General features: G+C 53.4%; 2 protein-coding genes across 6 annotated transcripts in view; both read left to right on the top strand.

Moving 5' to 3' along the window:
- C2CD2 (C2 calcium dependent domain containing 2) overlaps positions 1-4,454 on the top strand; it is a 54,032-nt gene extending 49,578 nt beyond the window's left edge. For 2 of the 4 annotated variants that reach the window (XM_031459945.2, XM_064476160.1), the window contains one exon: positions 552-1,437. In XM_031459945.2, coding sequence (XP_031315805.2) covers positions 552-772 — 221 coding nt within the window. In that variant the 3' untranslated portion in view covers positions 773-1,437. Of the gene's footprint in view, positions 1-551; positions 1,438-1,526 lie in introns of those variants that run through there. The other 2 variants (XR_010376790.1, XM_064476157.1) reach the window with 2 other exon arrangements.
- Positions 4,455-9,861: 5,407 nt separating this feature from the next.
- The window catches only part of PRDM15 (PR/SET domain 15), a 50,086-nt gene continuing 34,098 nt past the window's right edge, over positions 9,862-25,849 (top strand). The window contains exons 1-5 of one of the 2 annotated variants that reach the window (XM_064476142.1): positions 9,862-9,932; positions 20,302-20,344; positions 20,843-20,936; positions 22,405-22,558; positions 23,617-23,869. In XM_064476142.1, coding sequence (XP_064332212.1) covers positions 20,311-20,344; positions 20,843-20,936; positions 22,405-22,558; positions 23,617-23,869 — 535 coding nt within the window. In that variant the 5' untranslated portion in view covers positions 9,862-9,932; positions 20,302-20,310. The remainder of the gene's footprint in view (positions 9,933-20,301; positions 20,345-20,842; positions 20,937-22,404; positions 22,559-23,616; positions 23,870-25,849) is intronic. The other variant, XM_031459931.2, reaches the window with a different exon arrangement.

Raw genomic sequence — 25,849 nt, 5'->3', positions numbered from 1 at the left:
TCATACACAGACAGGTCAAAGCAGCAGACGGAGCAGAGGCTCTGTAGGTCAACCGTGATCGAGTGAAAGACATTTCCTGTGACTCAGCCTGATGTACGTTGGATCTGGAGTCAGAGAGCTCTTACCCCCCAGAAGAATAAGTGTAATTTAACTTCCCCAAGAAAGTGGACACCACTGTTCTCAGAGCCCTTCATCTGGCTTTAGTGGCGTGAGCACCCTTTCTGGGGCGCATGGCACTCCTTTATGCCCGTCTAAATGAAGGGGAGTGGGTAGGCTGCGGGACACCAGGAAGTCCGGATCTGAGTGCCTGCCCTGGGAATGGACCCCAAGGACAGCGCACCTCACTGCTCCCGCGTTCGCGTTTTAAGCTTCTCTCTGTGCCTTGGAAGCCTGAGTGCTGTGCACACACCAGACTCCAGCTGTCTTTGTGGTGCCAGCAGCGAGGGCTCACCTTCCTCATTAGAGTCGTCTGCGCTGCCCTCTTTCTTCCCCCGGGCTCGTCGCCCGGCGTCCCTCGCCCAGCACCCTGACCCTGTGCCTTGCTCTTGCAGGAGGGATTTTTAGGAAAGGCGCCAAGCTGTTCTTCCGCCGGCGGCACCAGCAGAAGGACCCCGGCCTGAGCCAGTCACACAACGACCTCGTGTTCCTGCAGCAGCCGGAGGGGGCGCGGAGGAAGGGGGCGACCCTTGCCCGGATCCTGAACAAGAAGCTGCTGTCCAGGCATAGGGGCCAGGGCACCGTGAACAGCGTCCCCATGGACCCCTGCCCGTAGCCCCCTGCACCGCCAATGCTGCAGACGCGCACCCACCGGAACCACCCGCCGGGACCCCGCAGGAGGGCCAGCCAGCTGTCAGACGGCCGCCAGCTCTAGCTGGGTTTTTTCCAACAATTTCATCTTTTAAAGGGGGAAAAAAAATCTGAGTCTCCAGCCAGGAGATCTCCCCAAGAAAGAACTGACAAAGCCGTTTGCCACCAGAAGCCACGAGACCCAGCAGCTCCACCGCGCGGGCTGTGCTCACGTGTGAGGGTGGAAGTTAAACGCGAGAGGCGTATTTACAGGGGGACCCACAAAACTCCCTCTGGTGGACTGTGGACGGGCAGGTCGAGGGCCCTGACGTCCGCCCTCTGTGCTCTAACAGGTGTCATTTTAGGTCCGTGCCTGGATCGCGTCACAATGAGGAGGCTCCCTCTGTGCTGTCACTGTGAACAGAATGGATGGTCAGCTCTCCGAACGGGCTGCTCAGAATAAAAAGTGCAGCCCGCCTGCGAGTACTGAGTACTGAGAGGTGGGACAGAGGCAGGACTTTTGGGAAACAGAAGTTGCTGTAGGAACGGAAACACTCAGACAAATGTAGGAAGACATTTGCCTTTGATATTAGCCATATAACTTGAAAAATTATGCAAATACTAAATATATTCTATGCATATTATGCTGAACACTTTTCTAAGTTTACTGTTTACTTTGAGCCTATTTGCAAGTGGGAGATGTATTAATTCTTATGTGGTTTTTACATTTTTCTCTACAGCATCAAAAGCTCTAATAATAGCAACAGAGCCGTCAACACATGGACGTTCTCATGCCGTCGGCATCCTCGCGAACGAGAGCCGCGAGCCTGTTGGAGGACGTTAGGGGCAGTGAGCGACAGCTCGTAGGACCTGCTACCCACATGTGCATGGTTTTTCTTTTGTCCGAGGTAGGTTTGCCAAACGTTGCCAATAGCTGAAACCAAGTACTTTCAGGGCAAGAGAGGAAATTACTTCATGTCTCAGGTGTGAGTCTTAGGAATGGAAGTTCAGTAACAAATGAGCCAAATGTGCATCAGGTCCTTTTTATGAGCGGGTCGGAATCGGCTGTGGACGGTGTGCTTATCACAGCTTGGGATGCTCTTGCTTTGACTGCCAGTGGACAAAAACGGTAAGCTTGACACAGGACTTCACTACCCCCGTGTGTCTTCCAAACCACTTTCCTCATCAGCGCGCCTTTCTGCCAGGTTTCATTCACAATTCTCACATCGTCCATTCCTTCTGGAAGAGCCACTTTTAGGGGACGTGCTTATTAAAGAACACTTGTCATCAGGGTGAAAGGTGTTAAGTAAGATTCATTTTCCTCCAATAAGATTTAAAGTCTACTAGGAAAATGTGGCTTCCGTCACGGGTGTGAAATTGAGAGCGTCCCTTCTTCCGGGTGCTTTTGTTAATCCTTAAGCAGATATTTCGGGGTAATCGAGCTGTGGGGGAACGAAAACCTTTGTAAAAACCAAAATTGCAGAATTTCGTCTTTTCTTCTTTTTTTTTTTTTTTTTTTGAGGACGAGATTAGAAAACTACATTAAGAATTTTATTTTTAAATACATTCTTAAAAATTCTTAGGTGTCCCAAGAATTATCAAGTGACTGTAAAATGACTTTTTCACCATATTTTGCTTTTAAAGGTTATATTTCAATTGTAATCATTGTAAACTAGCACCCGGCTGTCCAAACTGTCGTGTGTTACCACCAAGTTAGTCCCCACAGGTCAGCAGTCCCTGCTAGGCTTGTGGAACCAACGGTTTTTTTCATGTTCTGTTTGACTTGACGAATCATTGTTCTCTCTCCTGGTCAGCAGAGCCGTGACATTCCAGGATTGATTCTAGTTTAATTCGAATTTCAGGTACTGATTAGAGGTTTTTAGTACAGGTTTTTGTTCATTTGATTTTGAAATTCAGCTGGATTCCATTTATTCGAGCGTGAAGATGTTGGGGTTTTAGATTCAACTTTCTCGCTCTAAAAAATGTCTTAGCCATTCCCACTCCTGTTTGACTCCGTGAGCGTCCAGTTCACCGTTTAACACCTTCCTCAAGAGCTCTGCTCTCAGGCCCCTCGTGACTGGAAACCTCTCTGGGGTCCTGGGACGGTGTCGGGGGACCTGCGTCCGCCCGGTGTGTGAGGAGCACGGGGAGTAACACGAGGGAGAGTGTCGCCGGGGAGACGTTCGTGCCCGCAGGGTGTACTTGGGGAAGCTGGTACATCTGAGTGGATCCAGAAGCTCACCCCCAGGACGCACAGACATAGCCACAGTCAGATGGCTTTTCCGGAAGTTACGGAGGTCACTAACGGAGCAGGAGATACGACAAGCAAACAGAAAAGCGGGGTCAGGAGAGCACCGTGACAACATGGGCTGCACCGCTGCTGCGAACGGTTCCTTCCCGAGCTGTGGACCCAGGTTTGTTTTTTTAAGTGGTGTAGGGTATTTATGTTAAAGTCAGTGTCGCCAAGGCCGAACGTCAACTAGGATGGCACACCGAATACAAAACGTGCTAATTTGTGAGTCACCTTATTCCCTTACCTTTTTCACATGCCGGAGTGGTTTGAGGGCTTTTGGTTTTGGTCTTCATGAAATTTTTGCAGAGTGGTGTTTTAAAAGCTATTTCTCCTGAACACTGATATTAACGTGTGTCTGGATGTCTGGAACCAGCTGCTCACGCTGGGGTTAACAAGCTGGCAGCACTCTGGTTCGTATAAGGACGCGCCTGTGTTCTCTGTGGAGGAATGAAATGGACCTTTAAGTGTGTGTGTTTTCACGGCATTTACAGAAGTACCCATCTCACCATCATGCCAGGTGAAACCTGCTGTGAGGAAGAAGGTTTAGACCCAGCACTATTTAAATCCAGGTCTCAAGTTGAAGGTCAAAAGCAGCACTGGATTCCCAGAGATGGCTCCCCAGCCCATCACCACCAGCCAATCACAAGTTGGGCGCCTGCCTAGGTTTCTGATTGGTTTTACTGGCCACATCTCTAGAAGCTGCAAATTTTTCTTCTTGAGCAGAAAGGAAAAGATGAATTTACGCAGCTGCCACAAAATTCCAATGTTTTCTGATTTATAATCTCACCATTCTTGGTCTTGAAACCTCACAGCATGAGTTGGTGGACGCTGGAAGTCAGAACATTTAACTCTACCAGATGGAGGACGGGTCTCAGCACTGGCCTGGACCCTGACAGCAGACCCTGCCTCCACCCCCTCAAACCCACCAAGGTGTGATGACCAAAGCCAGCGGCACGGGGACACCAACACTGCTAAGTCCTGCGCAGCAAACTCAGGTTACAGCTATCCGGTTCCTTTTTTTTGGCACTCCTACTTTGCGTGTGAGGAGGCAGTCGAGGTAACATGACCTCGCCCCGTTCACCGTTCACTCACCTCCCAGCTAGCCAGCGATGTGCCATTTATAATTTAGGCTTGTGGGTTTTTTCCCCCAATATCATATCAAAGCTACATATTTTTAAAGAAAATAAAAGGCGGTCCAGGTATGTGGAGAGGTTTGACCTGATGACCCGTGTCGTGATGCATGTACAAAACGACAACTGTATCCCGGGCAGCGCGGTCCGCAGCCCGCGTCGACCCTGTGCGGCTGGGTTCGTTCGGAGATGTGGCTGGAACACGAATGGTCTTTGAAGGAAATAAAGGGGCACACAGAACACTAGACACCGAGTTGTTTGTGCTGAGTCCTGTGCTGTCCCCGCAGCCCAGCAGCCTCTCTGAGGGTCCCAGAACCGGCGTCTTTCATCAGGCGCCTCGGCGGTCACTGCATGTGGCCGCCACGGTCAGCGGGCATCACGGAAGAGCCCTCCTGCTAACGGTCTTACAGGATCTTTCAGTTACTCAGCGCCTGTTTGAGGCCTGGGGGTAAAATCACGTGCTAGAAAGCCAAGGTGTCCAGTGAGCTTCCGGGTCCTGGTGAGTTGTAGCCGCTACCAGTCATGGGCTGCTTGCCCTGGGTGCCCTAGCGGCCGTGTGACCCCGTGTGACCCCCAGGAACCTTCTGAGGAGTGCTATCCCCTCGCGAGTGAAGCCTTCATCCCTCCATCACCTCGTTGTTATCGCCCCGCCCCAGCGGTCACCCAAGGGTGGGTGCAGCGTGAGGTTGGAGGGGCAGGTGCTAGGCAGGGTCCCAGGAGGGCTGGGGTGTCTTGTGCCAGCCCCGCAGGCCTCCTGTCTCTTTTTTGGTGATCAGTTTCCTTCAGTTTCATCCCCCCTGCTCTGCCCAGGGGCCCAGCACTTAGAGATCAGGGTCCTGGCCCCCGGCCCTTCTCTCAGAGGTCCCAACCATGCCCATCCTTTAGGAGGTGGAGTGGTCACTTGGGAGCCACGTCTGATGCACACTGTGCATTTCCAAGGAAGAGTCTCCCCGTGGAGAGCCCCAGCATTAGCAGGGCTTGGATTCCAGAGTCTGCTCTGGACGTGGACGGTGGCCATGGCACGGCATCTTGGTTGGGATTAAGGTGTCCCGGGGCCTGGGCTGGAACTGCTGCTTCCTGTGTGGCCGGCGGTCCACTCTGTGCTGACCCTCCAGGAGGAGTGTGGATGGACTTGCTGGATGGCCGGCTTCCCTAACCCGACCTCCTGCCGGCCACTTGTAGGTGCGCGCCGTGTTCGTGCCAGTCCCATTTACACAGCCCAAGCCACCTTGGTCATTCTGGAATGCGACCCCCTTGTCTCCAGCGCACACCCCTCCCCATTCTCATGATCTAACCGAACACAAGCCCTGCCTTCTCCGTGAGGTGCCTGGCCACCAAGGATGCCCAGGGCGCTTCCATCAGCACCCTGCAGTCCCTATCACTTGGCCCCTCTCACTCTCTCGTAGACTTGTACCCTGGTAAGAATGTAAGTGCCCGTATCCCCTGGGTTCCGGGTGATGCCCGCTTAGAGCAGTAATGGGCATCAGCTGGAAGCTTTATATAAATAAGCTTGTCCGGGAAGTCTGCTTATACCCATCCTGCCCCACTCATCGGGCCCAGGGTCAGAGCTGGACCTGGAGGGCGTGCACAGGACAAAAAACATGCTGTTCTTGACCTCAGTCTCCCCCTGCAAATACAAGGCACTGTGCGTGTATGTTAATAAGTAGTTCATAAAAAAGAAAGGCAGCTGGCTCACCACGGAGGACTGGACACCAGGATGGATGGGCTAGCGCAGCGCCTGCCCTCAGGGAAAGCTGCAGGCCAGACCCTCTTCCCATGGAGACTCTCTCACCTCGCCCACAGCTCACCTCCGCCCTGTGTCAGGGCCTGCAAACTGCCAAGCTGTGCCCTGCCTGTGCCGGGCATTCAGAACTGCTGACTACACTGATGTCACCAGCATTTGCAGTCAAGGCGGTGCTTGCTCAGGCTTTGGGCTACTTGGTGTTTTAGAGAAATACTGGGAGAGAAAGACTAGCGATCACAGTGATAATAATTAACCCTAACTGAGCACTTACAGCGTGCCAGGGATTTTTCAAAGTGTTTGACACGTGTTGACTCCTACACTCTTTGAGTGATGATCCGGTTCAGTTTTACGGGTTAGGAAACTGAGGCACAAGGGGGTTAAGGAAACTTGCCCAAGTTCACAAAGCTGCTAAGGGCAGAACCAGAATCTGAGCGCAGGCGGTCTGGCTGGAGAATCCCTGCTCGTGACCACGAGTCTCTACCTTGTGTCAAATGGAGAGACAGAGGACTGTGGCCTCATATAGACTTTCCTGAACTTTAACGCGCTGTTACAGGTGAGAATGATGGAACGCGCTACTTTGCTCATAGCAGGAATTAGATTATTTGCTGATTATGTCCCTCTTTCTCTGGATGGGCAAGAATTAAGCCAGACTGAAAACAAAAGCTAGACGTGATGTAGAGGAGCATCTTAGGATGTGTGCATCTGTGACATCCCCTGACAAAGGAGGTTTGTATTTAAATTAACGACAAACCAGAGCTGATGAGACACATTAGTTGGAAAGCCCACGTGTAAGGCAGGCCAGTGACAGGCTGAGAGCATCACCCCCAGCGTGGCGCCACAGGGCAGAGTGATTACATCTTAGTGCCACAGCTAGTCTGTTTGGGAAGGAAAATCCACTAACTGAAGCTCTTCTGTTTAAAATCCTCTCAGTAAATTTTTTAAAATTTCAAGCCTACAGAATAACCTACATACCTTCACCTAGATTCACTAGTTTTGCTACATTTGCTCTATCCAATCATCTTTCGATCAATCAATTGTAGTTTGAAGGCTTCATTTTTCACCCTAAATTCTTCAGAAGGCATTTTTCTAAGAACCCAGGCATCCTCATTATTATAATTCAATGCAGTTATCATGCTTAGGAAATTTGACATTAATGCAACACTATTATCTAGCTTCACAGTCCGTATTCACATTTCTCCAACTGCCTCAGTAACATCCTTTATGGATGGTTTTTCTGCCTGGGATTCAGGGAATTCCTGCTGCATTTGCTATCAATGAGAATTTGGCACCTTCAGCAACTCTGAGCGACACAACTTTTTTAACTTTAGATTTTGGATATAAATCTGCCTTAAAAGGAATTATTTCCAGCCCTCATAGCTGAAAAATTCTGAACACTCTCAGAACTCTTTTGAAGATGCAATGGCATTTGGGAACGTGGACCCCAGCCCTGTGCTGCGCGCATTGCCATGAGAAATGGCTTTAGGTGGGTTGAGGTCTTGCCTGCTTTGTTCTTCACTCTTGCTCTGACCTATCACTTTTTCCTGTAAATGACCTGCTTTCGTGCACAAATGCCAGTACCTATTTGGTGTGCAGAGACCAGAGAACCAGCCATCTGGGCATGAGAATTGTAAGTGAAGTCACTAGAGGGCTGTGTAGGTGGAGAGGCGGTGCAAGTTGGCCATTGTGGTCAGTTTGGGGCTCCTGGGAGTTGGTGTGCATTTGGGCAAAGACCTGAATGATGGGGAAATGGTGGTGGGGAACCTGGGACTGTGTTCCAAGATCTTGAGAACAGAAGGCCGGAGGGAGGCTGGGATTTCACAGCTGGGTGGGGCACGAGCAGGGTGCAGGTGAGGGACCACAGGTGAGGTGATCAACAAGGTGTGGGAGGCCACAGTTCAGACCTACCTGTGAGTGCCCTGGGAAGCCACTGCAGGATGTCCTGGGACAGGGTGGGGTGGGGAGATGAGCCCAGCAGCGCATCGCGCTAGGCGGGCGGGCTCTCTCCCGCTCCCTGTGGACCTGCCCTTCCAGTGGGTACTTACGACCAACCTCATACGCAAACCAGTTCACACAAGTGAGTCTGGCTGTGGGACAGATTCCTACAGGTGGGGCTCCTGCACCAAAGGCTATGTGCACCTTGAATTTCTATGGATATTAATAAATGGCCAGGGCAGAGGCTGTTCATCAATTCTCCCACTTGGAAAGGATGAGACTGCGTGTTTCTCTACAGTCTCTTCACAGTCATGCTATTAAACTTTAAAAGTCTTTACTAATGTAATAGGTAACAATTATCTCACCATAATTTTGCTTTCTCTTATTACAGTAATAGTTGACTAGCATCTCACATGCTTAAGAGCCACTGTATTTTCTCTTCTGTGAATGGTCTGTAGACTGTTCATTTTTCAGTTATTTATCTTTTTCTTATCGATTCTTCAGAGCTTTACATGTATGAGGGGGACGAATCCTTTCTAATATCAGTTTCAAATCATTTCCCCCATTTCATCCCCTGACTTTATTAATGAAGGCTTTTGCCAGGCAAAAATGAACAAGACAGCTTACATCTTTGAATGTGACAGCGCAGGACTAGATAAATGATCCTTCTAGCCCCCATATTTCTAATACCCCGTGGTCTCTTGTCCACTGAATGGTGGGAGTCAAGTGCCCACCCAAGCCCCCGAATTTGGGAGGCAAGAGGAGGTAGAAACACTCAATGCCAGGGAGCGGTCTGGCCTCAATTTCGCACCCCGGGTTCACGTCCCAACTTTTCACATGGCAGTGTCGGGTAGCGGTTAAGGCGGGGATTACGGAACTCACTCCCTCTGGACTGAAATGCCTGGTCTCCACTCCCCAGCGAGCTGCCGGCCCTCCTCTACTTCGGGGGCTTGGGGGTGGGGGCGGGAGGGGGAGGGAGGCAAAGCAAGCGCTTGTAAGCGTTTATTAAGTGGACAGAAAGATGACCGCAGCAGCCCGTGGGCTAAATTCACAAATCATTACGATTAGGCAGCAAATCTTAGACCTATTTTAAAGAAAAACTCGACTCCCTCTCCCACCCAACTCTCTAAAAGGAAATTAAGGCTTGACGTGGCCATCAGACGAAAGGTACGGGGTGGGGGGAGGATACCCGTGCTAGCTGCCAGCGCGTTGCTGTCGTGGGTCGCGGGATGCGGCTGCGCTACCGAGGAAGGGGCTGCACGTGGGCACCAGACGCCCCTTACAGCCCCGGGGAAAGGGCAGCCGCAAGCCGGCCCGCTTCTCCCGGCCGATCCGGATCCACGCGACCCGCTCACCCCGTCCACGCCTCGCTACTGCCCTGTGCATCCCCTCGCGCCCTGCCACTGCCCTGTCTATGCCACTCCGGCTCCCCCCGTGCACGGGCTCCGCAGTCCCCCTCCCCTATCCTCCGCATCCGCTCCTGCTCCAGCCGTCTGTGCGCCTTCTCCGTCCATACGACCCGCGCCCTGCTGCTCTCCGGTCCATGCCTTCCGCTTCCCTGTCCACGCCGCCCTCCCGCCCGCTCCCGGTCCGTGCTGCCCGCTTCCCCGTTCCCCCTCCACATCGCCCATTTCCCCGTCCACTCCCACCGCTCCTCCGCTCTCTCGTCCACACCGCCTGCTTCCCCGTCCAGGCTGCCGCTCCGGGTCCAGCCGCCCTCTCACCCGCTCCCCGTCCACACCGCCCGCTTCCGCGTCCACGCCGCCCTCTCGCCCGCTCCCGGTCCGTGCGGTCCGCTCCACTGTTCCCCCTCCTCATCGCCCGTTTCCCCGTCCAGGCCGTCCGCTTCCCGGCCCAAGCCGCCGGCTCCGCGTCCACGCCGCCCTCTAGCCGGCTCCCGCGTCCACGCCGCCCGCGCCGCCCGTAGAGAACTACAACTCCCACAATGCCCCGCCGCCGCCCCGCGGCTTCCGGTGCTGCGCAGTTTCCGGAGCGGATCGCAACCCGGAGTCCGGATCCGATCCCGCTCTGCACATTCCAAAGGCAGGTAAAGCCCGGGCCCCGCGCCCGCCGCCCGCCCCCGCGCGCGCCGCCCCGGCCTGGCCCGGCCCGCCGCCCCCGCGCGCGCCCGCCCGGCCCGCCGCCCCCGGCCCCGCCCGGCCCGCCGCCCGCCCCGGTCCAGCCGCCATGCCGCCTGTTCTTTGTTACATTTGCCGGCTGCGGGCACCGTGGGCGATCGGAGTCAAAACCCGGCTGGATTTCCCGGAGCCGCTCCGGGATCGCCCTGCGCGCCGCCCGCCCGCCCGCCCGCCGCGGGCCTCGCCGCCGGCCCCGCCGCGGGCCCCTCCGCCCACCCGGCCGGCCAGCTCTGGGCGCGGGGCCTCGGGCCGCGCTTGCCCGTGGGCGCGGCGCGGGGGGCTCCTCCGCCCCCGGCCCCCGGCCCGCGGTCCCGCCCCCGGGCGCCCTCGTCGCCGACGGTCCCTCGTGATGTCACGCTCCCCGTCCTGGGCCCAGCCCCCAGGGGCGCGCGGGGAGGCTCCCCGGACCCCGGACTCCTGCGGTTAGAAAAACAGATCCCTGGATTCAGGCGATGGGGCTGCCCAGGCCCCCCAAGAGCACCCTCGGCCCCGTTTGTGTAAACCCTTGGGTGGCAGAGGCGAGGTAGTGAAATCCAGGGACAGGTGACATGTGCCCGCTGTCGGGGTGGGTGGCTGTGCTGGGAAGGGGCGCCCCCCCCCCCCCCCGGCGCGGACAGGTGGACAAGCTGGCCATGTGGCCTCTGGCGAGAGGGGCAGGTATTCGCGGTAAGGGTCAGTTTGAGAAGACAAAAGTGGAAGTGCATTCTGGAGATACCCACCTCTTAATAGTCCTATAGTTATTGTGTGTTTATTCATCTCTTAATGTAGTGGATGAGATTTTTTTCCCACAAAAGCTCAGAAATTGCCGCCTCCCCATCAAGGGTAGATTAAAATGGTAGAAACAAGTGTGGATCAGAGACACAATGACCCATGTACGTATTTAAAGCTGCCAACCCACAAAAACCACTTTTGCTTAAGACATTCTCATAAAATCTGGACTCACCAGATATGTTTGGAGAACCCAACTTGATTCCTGGAGGTATTTTTAAGGATGGAAAGTAAATGAGCAACTGGTTTTGTAACAGATCTTAGAAGGCAACAGTGATAACTGCCTGCAGAGTGTGGCGATGTAGACACTTTGTATTTATAAGTGAGCCTCTCCCCACCCCCACCTGGCATGCACACACCAACACAGTATTTTGTTTCAGACCTGGACGTTTTCACACTCTCCACATTTTCACTGCTCCACTCTGCTTCTCTGGATTTCCTTAGCATCACTGCTCTATGGTGAATGGTTAGGAAATAGAACTATAGTTTGAATTTTGAAAGGAAAAACAGTAAAATGTATCCTTTATAGAGTTTTTTTCTCCTGATAACCTTGATTCATATTTTTGCAGAAGAGTTGCCAACAAAGACTACAATAATAGATCCCATTTTGTAAGCAGGAGGAGGAGTTATTTTTTCCAGGAGACCAATACGTAAATTCAAAAATCACCCCCAATTGCAAGGCTAATAGCTTTTCTGGGAATAATTATGTCTGAGAAAGACCTCCGTTAGCTTAGGCTGTATCTCTCAACCATCATTCTTTTGATATTGTCGTCTGTGTGGAAGGCCAGGAGAAAAACACTCCTCCCATTTAGCAGATTTAAGGGAGACTGAAGGCAACTGTTTCTTGCACGTGTGACTTCAGAGGCCGAGCTCCTGAGCAACGACTCACGCACTTTCTCAGCCTGCCTTTCACAGCTGTGATGTGTGATGAGCGCTGTCCAGCCCCTCTCCCAGGGCTCATTAGTGTGCGTGTGTTCATTGGCCGTCCGTTCAACAGATACATAATCAGTGTGCAGCTACCAGTTGCTGGGTGTTGCAGAGAAGAGAGAAGGCCCTGCCTGGTGGACCGAATGTTCCAGAGGGAGGGAGGGAGGTGGGCAGTGTTAGAGCCTGGAGAAGAAGGCAGGAAGGATGGCAGATGGAGGAGGGCAGGGGAGGGCACACTTGGGCAGCTGGGACTAGAAAGGTCTGTCTGAGCAGGGGGCATTTGAATGGAGACCAGTGCTGTGAGGCCCTCAGTGGAGATCTGGGGTGAGGGTGTCACGGGGAGACAGATGGCAAGTGCAAAGGACCTGGGGTGGCAACACGCTTTGGGCGGCTGAGTTGGCGAAGTGCAGGAGGGCAGCGCGGGCTGTACTCTATTCAGAGTTTATCCTTGGGCTCTTTGGGCAGGGGTGGAGCAGGGTCTGTGTCCTTTTAGAGAGAACTCTGTGGCTGCCATGTGGAGAGTCCAGGCCCAACAAGATTCCCCTCAAAACTAGGTGGAGGCAGAAAGGGAAATGAGGCAGGCCTTGCTGCTGGTTTGGTTGGAGAGCGGGCAGGGGGCACCGGGAGGTATGGATAACAGGTGTGCAGGTTGGGGAGTGGTCGGGGGAATCAAGGCTGCGTGTGCCTGTGTCATCTTCGAACTGCCCCTTGGGGTGGGAGAAACCCTTGCCCAGGGCCCAGGGTCCTGGTCCTCACCTTCCTTAAGTTCTCCGGTCCTGAGGAAGGGTTCCTCTCACTATTCAGAAGGCAACCCCCATTCCCAGTCTCAGTGTGGGCTGTGGGATGCTCTGGGTCCCCACAAATGTGTGGGCATCGGGAGTGACTCCACAGGGCATGAGAGACCCTAGGCATGTGGTCGTGGGTAAGTGGTTGCTGTGACGAAGCTCTTCTGTTCCAGTTCCTTGTCATTGGAGCAAGGTTTCCTGCACTTGCATAAAAACAAAGAACAGGAACAGAGTTGAAAGGGATTCCATGAGATGTGGATGGATTGGGGGAAAAGTCCTGTTTACCTGCTCAGACACAGCTTCCCGGTCAGGTGACCCTTACGAGTGCGTGCGGTGTTTCCGTGTTGACCAGTGGCGGCCCACTTATTGGATGGATAACTAACTCAGTCCAGAAGAAATGAGCACAAACTTACGGTCGCAGGAAACCAAGACTGATTTCATCCATGTGCATAATTATAGTGTGGTCAGTAGTCACTTCAGGCACAAGTACGTCACGTTGAGTTTAGCATCTGTAGTGGTGGGGGCCGGGGAGGCGGCGCTGGGGACAGCAGTGCTGTGAGCCTCCTGACTGTTGAGGAAGAGCTTGTCCGTGTGCCTTGTGACTGGGTGGCAGGGACATCACACTGCAGGGCTTTGATTCCCATAGGCATATTTAGAAGAGCCACGTAATAGTTTTATTTTAAGCAGTTAATATTTGTAATATGCTTGCAGCTGTTTAAAGTAAAGGTGAGCAGTTGAAAACTTTTTTGTCTGTTTTCATGAGCGAGCTCTGTTGGAGGCCGGTGGGAATAATCCGGGGGTGTAGCTCTGCAGCAGAGGGAGGGGTGTACTAAGGAGGGTGCAGGGGTGGGGCCCCCTGTGGGGTCGGGAAGTGGGTGCAGCGTGCCTGTGTACCGTGTGACAGGCGTGGCCGAGAGGACTTCAGAGATGAGGGGCCGTTTGGCTTAGACTTTAAAGGAGTTTGACAGATGGAAGTAGGAAGCTTCTGCAAGAAGAAGCAAGAGGAAGGGTCCATGGAAGCTGGGAAGCTGGTCGTGGGTAAGTTGGGGTGGAGAGGAACCCTGGGCTGTAATGGGGTGGGGGCCGCTCAGGGTCATGGCAGCGGCCCAGTTGAGGCCTCTCATCCTAAGAAAATCTGAAGAAGCCCAACTCTGCGTCCTCCCCTGGAGTCTCGCAGAGCCTGTGGGGTCATATTTCTGCAAACGTACAGGAAATTGAAGCTCAGGCTTCTCAGAGGCGACACCTTTCTTTACCTGGGAGATGCTGTTGGCTGGGCTTGACTTGTTTTCGGTGGTAAGCACCATCTGCTTCTCCAGCTGAAGCACCAGTGTCCTGAGGGGGCCATCAGAAAGCCCTCAGTAAGCTGGCCTTCCTCCGTGGTGTGGCTGGAGGCAAACTCGTTGTAAGTGTTTCAAGTCGAGTGTCCTTAAGTCACGATCCTGCGAGGGGCCTGCACGGGGTAATGCGGAGAACCGCTCCTCCCCACTGGCTCCCAGGGAGGAGGGACCCTACCTGCTGGATAAGGAGTCTGACTTTGGGAAGGAGTGCTGCCAGTGTTTTTGAACTCAAGGCCTTTGGTCTTTTGTAAGTTTAAAAAGTATATATGCTAATTGGTTATAGTAAGTTTGCCTTTTATTGTGACCAAAACTGTAAATGCAATCTTGCTCCCATTTTAGTGAGGAGGTTTACAAAATCCCTGCTCTGACCAGGCCGCTTCAGTTCTGTCCATTGATCCTGCCCCCGCCACCCCCTCAGTCCCCCGGGGTCCCTTTCTCCCGCACATCTGACCCCTCTGGACTTTCTTCTCTGCAGCTTCTGCTGCCACCCACTGTGCTCCCACTCTTAGGCTGCGAATGTGTGGAGATCTTCTCACCACCAAAGCTCCCAGGGTGCCTAGTTTTAAAATATCCTGTCTGTCTTACAAGGGCCCAGGAGTCAGGCCTTACCACCTCCCCTCTTCTTTTGTGTTAAGCAAAAAGGTAACTGCCCGTCAGAGTTCTTATCAGCCCGAGCAGGTCAATGCCAGCTCAGTTTCCATTTTTAAGACAGCAGAGTGCAGACCTCTCTCTCACCCTCCTTGCTCAGAAATCCTCTTAAAGAATCAGATGCGAAAAATCAGAAAAATCGATGTTGTCTGGTGAAACTAAGAGGTTTAGAAAGAGGAAATGAGAAATTATGAAAGAAATAGCACAAGAAGATCTGAGGTCCAGAGGGCAGGAGTGCCAGGCTGAAGAGGCCAGTCCGTGCTGAGCATCAAGGCTGGCTGAGCCTTCAGGTCACTGGAGCTGCAACCGTGGGTCTAAGAGATCCGGGGGCTGGGGCATCTCAAACAAAAGGTTTGCCTGCTAGAAAGTCACCAGACTCCTCAGCGGGGACACTGGAACCTGAAGGACGATGGAGTCCCACTTTCTACAGGAAGCTGACCGTGTCCCAGGCAAGACTGCTGTCATGTGAGATTGAAATAATGACATTTGCAGACACCGCAAGTCCTCTCCGAGGACTTACCTCCCAGGCACCTTTCCAGGAAGCTCCTAATGATGAACTAGAACGTCAGAATTGTGCCTGTGCAGGATGGAAGGGAGCTCAGAGTAGATAGTCCAGCCCTCATTTTGTACGGACAAGGAAACCAAGGCCCACGGAGGGGAAGTCACTAACTGGAGGTCATCCCTGCCAGTCACCGGCGGCTGGGCCCTGGCGTCCGTCCTCTCCCAGCAGGGCTCGGCCCTTCCCTCCCTCTGACGCACCCAGAGTCTGCTCGGGACCGCGAGTCTCTAGCACGCTGATCAGTGTGTGCAGATAAATTCAGGAACTGCTGGGCTAAACACATTTCAGTAGATTCTTATTGTGGGACTTCTCCGGGCCTTTAAAGTGCATTGTGTATCAAGACTCCAGAATGAGAATCTGAGATGTTTCACAAATTTATTGGCCATGATGTCCCTCCTCCTCCTCCACAGAGCATCTTTCAGGACTGTTTGCGGCTCATGTCTGAAAATTGCTCTCACTTGTTTGCTTTTAACCTTTCGTGATTTTTCCCCTTAATGTTTTCAATATCGTCATGAGGGTACGTGCCCAGTGGGAAAATGTCCCTCTTGCTTAAAAAAAATTTCCTGAGCCCCTGGACTGGGACTGGCTCCTGAGCCCTTGAGATGTGGCAGAGCCAAATGAAAATCAGCTGCAAGTATAAAATACACACAGATATGTAAGACTTAGTGTGAAAAAAATCATTAATGGTTTTTTTTATTTTATGTGTGAAATGATAATATTTTGAATATGTTCTATTGAATAAAATGTCACCAAAATTACATATGTGGATCCCAGTAAGATTTTTTTTTTTTTTTGTGGATATAGGCAAGATTGTTCTGAAAGCAAAGGAATGGGAACAGCTAAAACAGATTTGAAAAAGAAGACAGTGGGAGGAACCACTCTACCCAATTTTAAGACTTATTACCAAGCAAAGGTAATCAAGACTGTATTGACTGATCCCCACCAGCGTAGTGCTGGAGGAGGGTGGGCACAGAGATGAGTGGAACAGGAGGGAGGACCCAGAAACAGACCCACACACACAGGGCCAGCTGGTTTTTGACAATGGAGTGAACACAACTCAATGGTGCTGATGCAGCCGGATGTCTGGAGCGAAAAAATGAACCTGGACCCCAGCCTCATGTCTTAAACAAAAATTAACTCAAATTGGATAGTAGACTGAAATGTAAAAGGTAAAACCCTGAAGACTTTTCTAAGAAACACAAGAGGAAGTCCTCAGGGGCAGGGCTGGTGCAGAGACCTTAGATCTGACCCCAAAGGCACAGTCCATCAAAAGAAAGATCAGTACGTTGGACTTTGTCAAAATTAAAAACCTGTGTTCTATAAAGCACCGCATGAAGACGATGAAGACAAGCTAGAGGCAGGGGCGACGTGTGTCCCGCCATCCTGCGCGTGCGTAGTGGCGTCTCCTTGTGGCTTTGCCTGGTGTTTCCCTGGCGGCAAATGATGTTGGACATCTTTTCATGTGCTTATCTGCCATTCTGCTGTTTTCTTTGGTGACATGTCTATTCATGTCTTTTGCCCACTTTCTAATTGGATTGATTGCATTTTTACTGTTGAAGTTTTGCAAAAAAATTTTTTTATTGAAGTGTAGTTGATTTTCAGTGTTAGTTTCAGGTGTACAGCGAAGTGATTCAGTTATACGCACATAAGTATTTTCTTTTCAGATTCCCTTTCATTATGTTGTTACAAGAAATTGATTACAGTTCCCTGTGCTATATAGTAGGTCCTTGTTGTTTATCTATTTTATACACAGTAATGTGTGTCTGTTAATCCCCAACCCCTAATGTATCCCTCCCCACCCTTTCCCCTTTGGTAACCATAGTTTGTTTTCTATACCTATGAGTTGGTTTTTGGTTTATAAATAGAATTTGTATCTTTTTTTAGATTCCACATATAAGTGATATCATATGATATTCGTCTTTCTCTGTGTGACTCCGCTCAGTATGATCATCTCTACGTCCATCTATGTTGCTGCAAGTGGCGTTGTTTCATTCTTTTTTTAATAGCTGTTTGCTGTTGAGTTTTGAGAGCTCTTTGCATATTCTAGATAGGGATTCGTGGTTTGCAAAAAATGTCTCCTGGTCTTTACTTTATTCATCCTCTTCACAACGTCTTTTGCAGAGCAAAACTTTTCAATTTTGGTCAAGTCCCATTGATCAATTTGCCTCTAATAAACTATGCTTTTGGTGACAAGTCTAAAAACTGGCTAGCCCTAGATCTCAAAGATTTTCTATTTTTTAAAACACTTTTTTACTGTTTTATGTTTTAAGTCTGTAATCCGTTATGAGTTAATCTTGTATAAGATGTGAGGTCGTAGGTCACAGTTCTTTTATTTTTTTTGCCTCAGGATGTCCAGTTTTTCCAGCACCGTTTGTTGAAAAGACCGTCCTTCCTGCACTGAACTGCCTTTACCCTTTGTCAGGAATCAGTTGAGCGTGTTTGTGTGGGGCTGTTCTCCACTTCCACTGATCTGTGTGTCTCCTTCCACCGGTGACAAGTACCACCAATACCTCATTACTGCAGCTTTATAATTAAGCTTGAGTCAGGTGGACTGATTCCTCTCACTTTAGGGTTGTTTCTAACAGCTGTCACCTCCGGGGCTGCGTGTGACCGCCAGGTGTCGTGGGGAACATCTGGCCTGAGCCTCCCTTGCTTCCCATGTCCACCGAGTGCCACGCAGGTGGTCCTGAGCCCGGCTAACTTCACAGTAGTCCTGGCTTCCTGGTCCTGTTACTGCTCTGGTCCTCCAGCGATCACAGTTGTAGTCAGCTTGTTTGCTTTTTGTTGTGCTGATCACACAAGTTTTACAGAGATTTAAGGTTATGCAGTGGTTCTCAGACTCCAGCTGCATCAGAATAACCTGGAGGTTTGTGAAAACACGCAGTGCGGGGCCCCCGCCCAGAGAGGCCTGGGGAGGTGCCCGAGAATTGGCATTTCCGAGAAATGAGGAATTCCCAGGTGCCACTGGTGCTCCTGTTTGCTGGTCCAGGGACCACACTTTGAGAACCATTGGGGTAAGGTAAGTTTCCCCAGTGTCAGTGGTTAAAATTGGCCGGATCTCAGACTTAGAATTTTCCTACCACTTCTGCAATAACAGTACTGTCTGCGATTTCTTGTTGAAATTTCCTTCATGCCCCAGAAGTCTGGAGACTGGACTTCCTTCTCCGAAGGAGCAACCTGAGTGCCATGGGGAGTTTTGTCACGACAGCAGACTTCACGATGCTCCTTTCCTGCCTTGCCCTGCCGCCCAGGGTGGCTGTGAGCTACATTCTTGGGCTGAAAGGACCACTTTAGAGCCCACATTTCAGGGGCCAGATGCTTCTAATAAAGATGTTATTCCCAGGACACAAACATGTAAATATGAGAGTGCAGTTGAATAAAAGCCTGAAACTTGGAGCTGTGTCCCTCCCTCCCTCTCTCATTTTCTTCCTGCAGCCACTTCAAAACCTGGCTGGGTGTCCTCTCCCGGCAGGTGTGCCCTGGGGACTCTTGCGGGGTGGGGGACCCTCCTCGAGAGGCCAGACTGGAGGCAGGTGCTGCCGGGGGGAGGTGGCCACACAGGGCCTCTCGGACTTGGCCAGAGTCCACGAGGAGGGCCGGGGCAGCCCCCTGTGTCCACATTCCTCGATCCCGTGGGCCTTGTGGGGACCCCAGATTCTGCTGTGATCTGGCTACAGTTTGGGGGCTGCCTTTGAAGACCCCACTGTTCACCTTTCAGAACTTCCTCGACCAGGAGCTGGTGTTGGCAGGTGGGCTGGGTTCCCATCGGTGGGCAGCCGGCTCTCAGGCCCCTGGGGCACTCAGCAGCTCACAAAAATGGGTTTCCACTTGTTTCTTCTGCCGCGTCCCTCCTCACTTTTTGCTCCATGACCAGCGGCGTCCCCTGTTCCAGACTGGCCCCCAGCCATGCCTGCAGATCCCACCAGCCAGGAGACCCCAAGTTAGACTTGCCAACAAGGCCGTGTGAGACACCTTGTCACTTACATGGGTGTTCCCAGGGAAAGAAGGCACCACGCTGTGTGGGGGGAAATCAGCCTGGTAATTTGTCCTCGGCATTTTAAGGGCAAATTGGAACCCACCTCTGTCTCGTTTCCTTAGAACGAATTCACTTCCGTGGTGAAATTTTCAGCTGTTCTCTTCCTGCTCAGTAAAACCTGTGTTCAGCAAGTCTGAATCTTCATGTGGACTTTGCATCGTCTGCTTTCCGTTCTTTAAGCTCCGGGGTTGGGAGCGGGCAGAGGGCATGTGGAATCAGCATTCAGGAAGTGCCGGCCTGCGTGCCTCCCCAGAAAGGCTCCTAGGAATTCAGAGGGGCTTGGACAAGGAGTGGGATGCAGGGAGGCTGCACTGGGCTGGCTTAAGTGAGGATGGGGGAGTGTGAGGGGAGAGGATCGGCTGTTGAGTGGCACGTACTGGGGGTCTCTCACTTTATGCTCCCCTGGAACTACATGAGGTGGGCGTTTGAATTTCCATTTTATAGGTCAGGAATCTGGGGTTCCAGGATTAACACGTCCATATCACCCACGAATGCGTAGGTGCTTAAGAGCAGCTGCCTGCTGTGGAGGTGGTGTTTGAGGTGAACCTTCAGGGAGGCAGACGTGACCGGATGTGATAAAGGCTTCCTGGAGAGCAGGAGGGCTCTCCTCCCTGAAGACACTCATGGCTTTAGTCCCCACGAGGAGTGAGTGCTGGCTGGGTGTCACGCACAGGTCAGCAGCTGGAGAAAAACAGAGATCGTGTGAGACGGGGTCGCCCTTGAGGAAGTCACCGTCCAGGGAGGGAGTAAAAGCAAATAGAAGTGGCAACGTGAAAGCTAGGGTTTTAAAATTGGTGGTATGAGTGGGGAGAGGGTGTAGCTCAGTGGTAGAGCACGTGCTTAGCATGCACGAGGTCCTGGGCTCAATCCCCAGTGCCTCTGTTAAAATAAATAAATAAACTAGTTACCCACCCCCCAAATGGTGGTATGTTTCTTTTACAAATGGAAATAGATGGCTGATACAGAAAGGGGAAGTTCGCGAAGACTTCCTAATCTAGAGCCACTGGCCAGTGGCTTTTACTAAAAGCAGCATCATTTTAGGCGAGAGACCACTGCAAGGCCGGCAGCCCCGCTCCACGGCATGGGGGCCCTGCTGCGTGCTGTGTTTAAAGCACAGAGTCAGCGCCTACACAGGCTCCAGGCGGCCGTCGGCAGGAACTGTCTTTGAACCTGGCTTGGGGAAGCGCTGGTCCCTGACGTGGCTCTCTGTCCCGGCAGGTGTCGGCGATGGCGGAAGACGGCGAGGAGATCATGTTCATCTGTGAGTGGCCCGAGGCCCGCCCTCCGCGCCCATGCACCTGGTGTTCACGATGGAGAAAAGCTGTCTCTTTTTAAATTGAAGTGACTTTACCTGCTTTGCAAACCACAATTTATTTGTTCCATGAGAAAGGTGCTGCTGGCTGTGGTTTTAAAAGACTCACCTTCTCAGCACTCCCAGCGGAGGGCACTTTGCAGGGTTAGCTGTTGACTCAAAAAAGTGACTCCTGGGTTCAGAAAGAGGTTTACAACACATTAGATTTATGATAAACAGGTTAAGTTGATGAATGTTCATTGATTCTCATTCCCGGGGAAAGACGTCCTTTATCACCAGAGAGGTGACTCTGCCTGCTTTGAAACAGGCCTTGGTGCTGGGTTTTCTCCTTGGGGTGCACGTCCTGTGTGCAGGCTTTTTATATTTGTGGGGAGCACTGTCGGTCAGGCCCCTCAGCAGGGAGTCTGCCTCCGGGCTCAGATGCTCAGCCGCCCCATCTGTTTGCAGGGTGTGAAGACTGCAGCCAGTACCACGACTCTGAATGTCCCGAGCTGGGCCCGGTGGTCATGGTCAAAGACTCCTTTGTGTTAAGCCGGGCACGGTGAGTGATAGCCGCGAGCTGTCTGTACGGTCCTGCCTGTCAAACAGGGTTGTCTGCATGTCCGACTGCGGCCGGAGCTTGGCGGCCTTGACGTCTGTACAAAGGGAGAAAACAACAAGGAAGGAAAGATTCCGTGAGAAGGACTGGCCCTGGTTCCGGAGGCCAGCCGGGACCTCCATCCCACCGCGAGCTGAGTCGGCCGCCTGCCCGCGGGATGAGCCCGGGGGTGCTGCAGAGGCTTCAGGGTCAAGGTCTTTTATCCCGTTCCTGGTTCTCAGGAGGCGAGCTATATCAGATGCCGCGGGCAGCCGTGGAAGAGCTGATGGGCTGCGTTAACTTATGCTTTGAGCGGCCATGGCCAAGGTCGTAGGTCTGTTCATTCAGTGTCCCCCATGGTCCAAACCCAGTCCTGCCATCAGACATGCCCGCTCTGGGCAAGGGGGGTGGGGCATACAGGGAGCCAGGCAGAGCCGTTGCAGCTTTGGAAAAGCACCTGCAGATCTGGTGAGGCGGCTCCATGGCTCTGCCACTGAGCGTTTCCCCGAGGGGTGGCTACCGTGTCCCCCGAGGGCCGTCTGGGTCACAGCCCCATCTGCTGTGTAGTAGGTGTTTGGACGCAGACGAGGCGTGCTCCTCTCTGCGCCCTAGTTGCCTCCTCTGGAAAGTGAAGAGATAAAAGTACCACCTGGAAAGTGGTCATTGTCCCTGACTCAGGGCCTGGCACGTGGTGGCGCTTAAGTTATCTCATCCGTGCTATTTCTAGAAGCCTCCCCACTGGTTTTCCTAGCTTCTTTATTTACTTTCTCTCACTGTGACTTTACAAAGCAGAGAGATCACTATTTTTGGCTGAAGTGGAGAGCTCATTAGCTCTCTTCCAGAACCTTCAGTGGTTGCATGTTGCCCACAGAAATCCAGTGGGAAGCATCAGTCCCTCAGTGGGGCCTTTGGGATGCGCTCCTCCATCAGCCTGGCCTCCTGCCCGCCCCATGAGGGGTCTGCGCTGCAGGCGCCCTCGGGGTCCACCCTGCTCCCGGACGTGGGTCAGGCTTGCCCTTGCCTTAGCTCCTGCTGGGTCTCAGCCCCCATGACATTCAAGTTTACTTAAAAAGGTCACATCCTCACTGAAACTGGCCCCAGGCATCCTAGCTGGAAACCCTTTTCTAGTCTTTGGAATGCCCTGGCACTTTTGGTTTTCCACGTGGCACTTTCCACGTGGCACCCCTTCGTGGTCTCTCTGTGGTCCTCCCTCCCTCTCTGTTGGCGTGCCGCAGTCCACACTCAGGCTGGCAGCTGTCTTTTGGGCAGAGATTTTAAATGCATCCTCTGGGAAACGCCCCTCCACTGCCTGCTCTAGGGGGTCGGTTAGAGCGACCTTTTCTGTCATCCTACCGTCTGTCCCCTAGTGTGAGTGGCACCTTGGACAGTGGGTGCTCGGGGCCGACAGTCTCTTGCTTTGTTCCATTTTTAGGTCGTCCCTTCCTTCCAACCTGGAGATCAGACGACTGGAAGATGGGGCCGAGGGGGTGTTTGCTGTAACGCAGCTTGTCAAGCGCACGCAGTTTGGTCCATTCGAGTCCAGGAGAGTCGCCAAATGGGAGAAGGAGTCTGCTTTTCCACTGAAGGTGAAAGCTGGTACCAGCAGGGCTGCGGGACCTGTTTTGTGACTTTCCTTCTGTGCAGATTCCGCGGGGGGGGGGGGGTGGGGTGGCAGGCAATGCCCACTGAGTTCCAGTGATTCACAAATGTCTCGGAAACACCTCTGTATTGTGTGCCGGGGGCAGCTTTATGCCTGCAGAGGGAGGGTGAGGCCCGCTGGGAGCAGCCCCAACACCAGCTGGGGGTCCTTAGGCACCTGGCGGCCCCCTCTGCCCCCTCCTCTGGCTTCTGAGGGCTCCATCCTCTGAGGGGGGCCTCTACCTCTTAGCAGTGGGGGCCCCTACAGGAAGAGCCCAGTGAGGAAGCAAAGATTGAGTCAGAGAATAGAGGACAAGGGCCCCCTATTCCATGTGGTTACTTTGAACTTCAAAATATTCCAGCTTCTCCCCCTGCTCCCTGCCTGCATTTAACCTGTAAGGCAACGGTGCTGCTCTGCAGATGAGGGGACAGCTTATAAAGATGGAGGACTCTGCTAAAGCCACTGAGCATACTTGCAACAGGGCCAGGAGAAGAACTCAGGCGTCCTGATACACCTGGCCCAGGTTTAGCGCTCAGGTGTCCCAGTGACACCTGGACCACACGAGTAGACCTCAGATGTCCCAGCTCCCACCTGGGCCATGCACAGAACTCAGGTCTCCTTATGACTCCTGGGAGTAGAACTCAGGTTTCCTCGAAAAACCGGGAACAGGAGTAGAGCTCACGCGTCCAGGTGCCCACCTGGCCCACAGGTTGAAATAAGGCGTCCCATTCTCACCTGGGCCATGCGTGGAACTCAGGTCTCAGCACCGAGCCTTTTTCTGTGTCTCCTGTCCCCTTTTGCCTGTGACCGGCCTGACCTATTCAAGCCCCGTGGATTCCTTGTGCCTCCTACCAGTGTAAATGCCGGAACAGATCCCATATGGCCTGGTGTGGCCTCTGATGCGGCTCTTTCTAGACTGTTTGCCCAGCATGCCCCACCATGGGCTGGCACACGGGCTGGCGCACGGACCCGTGGGTAACTGCTCCCGGCCGCGCTCACCCGCAGGTGTTCCAGAAGGACGGGCACCCCGTGTGCTTCGACACCTCCAACGAGGATGACTGCAACTGGATGATGCTGGTGCGGCCGGCGGCAGAGCCTGGCCACCAGAACCTGACCGCCTTCCAGCACGGCAGTGACGTCTACTTCACCACCTCGCGCGACATCCCCCCTGGCACCGAGCTGCGCGTGTGGTATGCGGCCTTCTACGCCAAGAGGATGGACAAGCCGATGCTGCGGCAGGCCTGCCCCGGGCTCCCTGGTATGTGGTGCCCCTTGGCCCCGCCGCCGCCCGCCCTCTATCTACTGACGGCCCCTGGGTCCCGGGCAGCAGTCCGACCTCAGGGGATCGGCCAGGCGAGCTGGCTGGTACAGGGAGTGCTGCGGGGTCAGCCCTGACCCCACGTGGTGGCTCTGTTATTCTGCTTGTTGACTGTCCGGGCCGAGACCCTCAGCCAGAAGCTTGCTGGCAGAAAGCTCTGCCTCCAGCCCTGCGACGGTGAGCTGGGCTCAGCTCTGCCCTTGGGACCTTCCACGCGTGACTCACCTGCCTGGTCCTCCAAGGTCAGGTTATTGTCCCTGGTTTTGGGCAGAAACAGAGCACAGCGAGGTTAAGGAGCTGGCCCTGAGTCACAGTGTGGAGAGGGAAGGAGTCAGGATTTAAACCCCGACACTGGCTCTGGTGCTGGCCACCTTCCAGCAGCCTCCTCCCGGAGGTTGGGGGGTGTGTGTGTGTGTGCATGTGCGTGTGTGTCTGTGCATGTGTGTGTCTATGCATGTGTGCATGCATGCGTTTGTGCGTGCATGTGTATGAGTGTGCATGCCCGTGGTCAAAGGAAGACCCAGTGAAGTCACCCACATCCTATTGGAAAAGCAAATCAAAATGCATTCCTGCTAACCCAGGATTGGGCATCACCTTGTGAATGGACCCAGTGAATTTAAATCTTTCCCGCCCATCTTGTGGGTCTTGTGGGTCCTTTGGGTGTCTGTCCTCTCCACCCAGCCTTGGGCTGCCAGGTGACCTGGCTCACGCTTAGCCGTGACCTGGGAGAGCAGTGATTTCCTGCGGCTCCACCTGAGACGGCCCAGAGGCTGTACTCCCTCGGGGGCACAAGTCGGCACTGACTTTCCTTCTGACCCTCAAAACAACAGAATCCGGACAAGAAAATGACTCCTTTTGTTATGAGCACCATGGGATATAGACGGCTCTGTAGAGTGAGAGGCCCGATATGTTTGGAAGGTTCTGGCCTGCCTCACGTGTACATGGTGGCTGAGGGTCTGTGAGCCCTCTGGGTGGGCACACACTGCAGCCTGGGGGGAGGCATCGTGAGGTGGCCCAAACAAAGCACCACAAACCGCGGCTTCAGTGGTAGAAGTCTGTCATCTCACAGGCTGGAAGCCTGAAGTCCAAGATCGCGGTGTCGGCAGGGCCGGTTCCTCTGCCAGCCGTGAGGGAGGACCCTTTCCTGGCCTCCGTCCAGCTGCAGTACTGCTGGCAGCACTGCCATGCCTTGGCTTGCGGCTGCCTGGGTCTCTCCCTGTGTCTCTGGGTTCTCTCCTTACAAGGACACCAGTCATTGGATTTAGGACCGCCCTGATCCAGTCTGACCCACCTTCCTTGATTCCATCTGCACAGACCCTACCTGAAGATTCCAGGTGGATGTGAATTTTGGGGGCCAGGCTGGGTGGAGGCTGGTGGCACAGGGAGCCTCTGGGGCTCCCTGGGGAATGTCACAAGGCCAGCACTCAGGGTCTGGTGGCAGCAGAGGGTCTGTCCCCTCACAGGGGTATTTGCAGAGGAAGACTGGGCTTCATGGGGCTTGCTTTATTTTGATAGTGAAGGTGGCAGAGAGAATTTATTAGTGAGACCTTTGGTTTTTCACCAGACTGCTCCCAGTCTGGATTCTCTCTAGGATCTGCTAAAACCAGGTACCTGGCCTGGCCCCCTGGGAGGCCCCTGCAGCGGCACCCCACTGGGTCAGGGGTCATTTCCAAGCACCACGACCGAGGCCAGTTGCCCGGGTGCTGTCCAGGGTCCTGGGGATCTTCCTGACCTGGTTTTCTCATGTGCCCCGGGACCAGCCCAGACTGCACATCTAGGTTTGGGTTGTTAGGAGCTGACCTTTTCAGCTGTCGAGGTCACACCCTGGAGGACGGCACACCCTGGTCTCTCAGAGTCAAAGTCGGCGTTAAGGTCGCCTCCCCTTCTTGGAGGTGCTGCTGCGCTGTTGCCTTCTCACCT

Source organism: Camelus dromedarius, chromosome 2, assembly GCF_036321535.1.
Source record: "Camelus dromedarius isolate mCamDro1 chromosome 2, mCamDro1.pat, whole genome shotgun sequence".
Classification (NCBI taxonomy): Eukaryota; Metazoa; Chordata; class Mammalia; order Artiodactyla; family Camelidae; genus Camelus; species Camelus dromedarius.
This window is presented reverse-complemented; position numbering and strand designations above follow the sequence as displayed.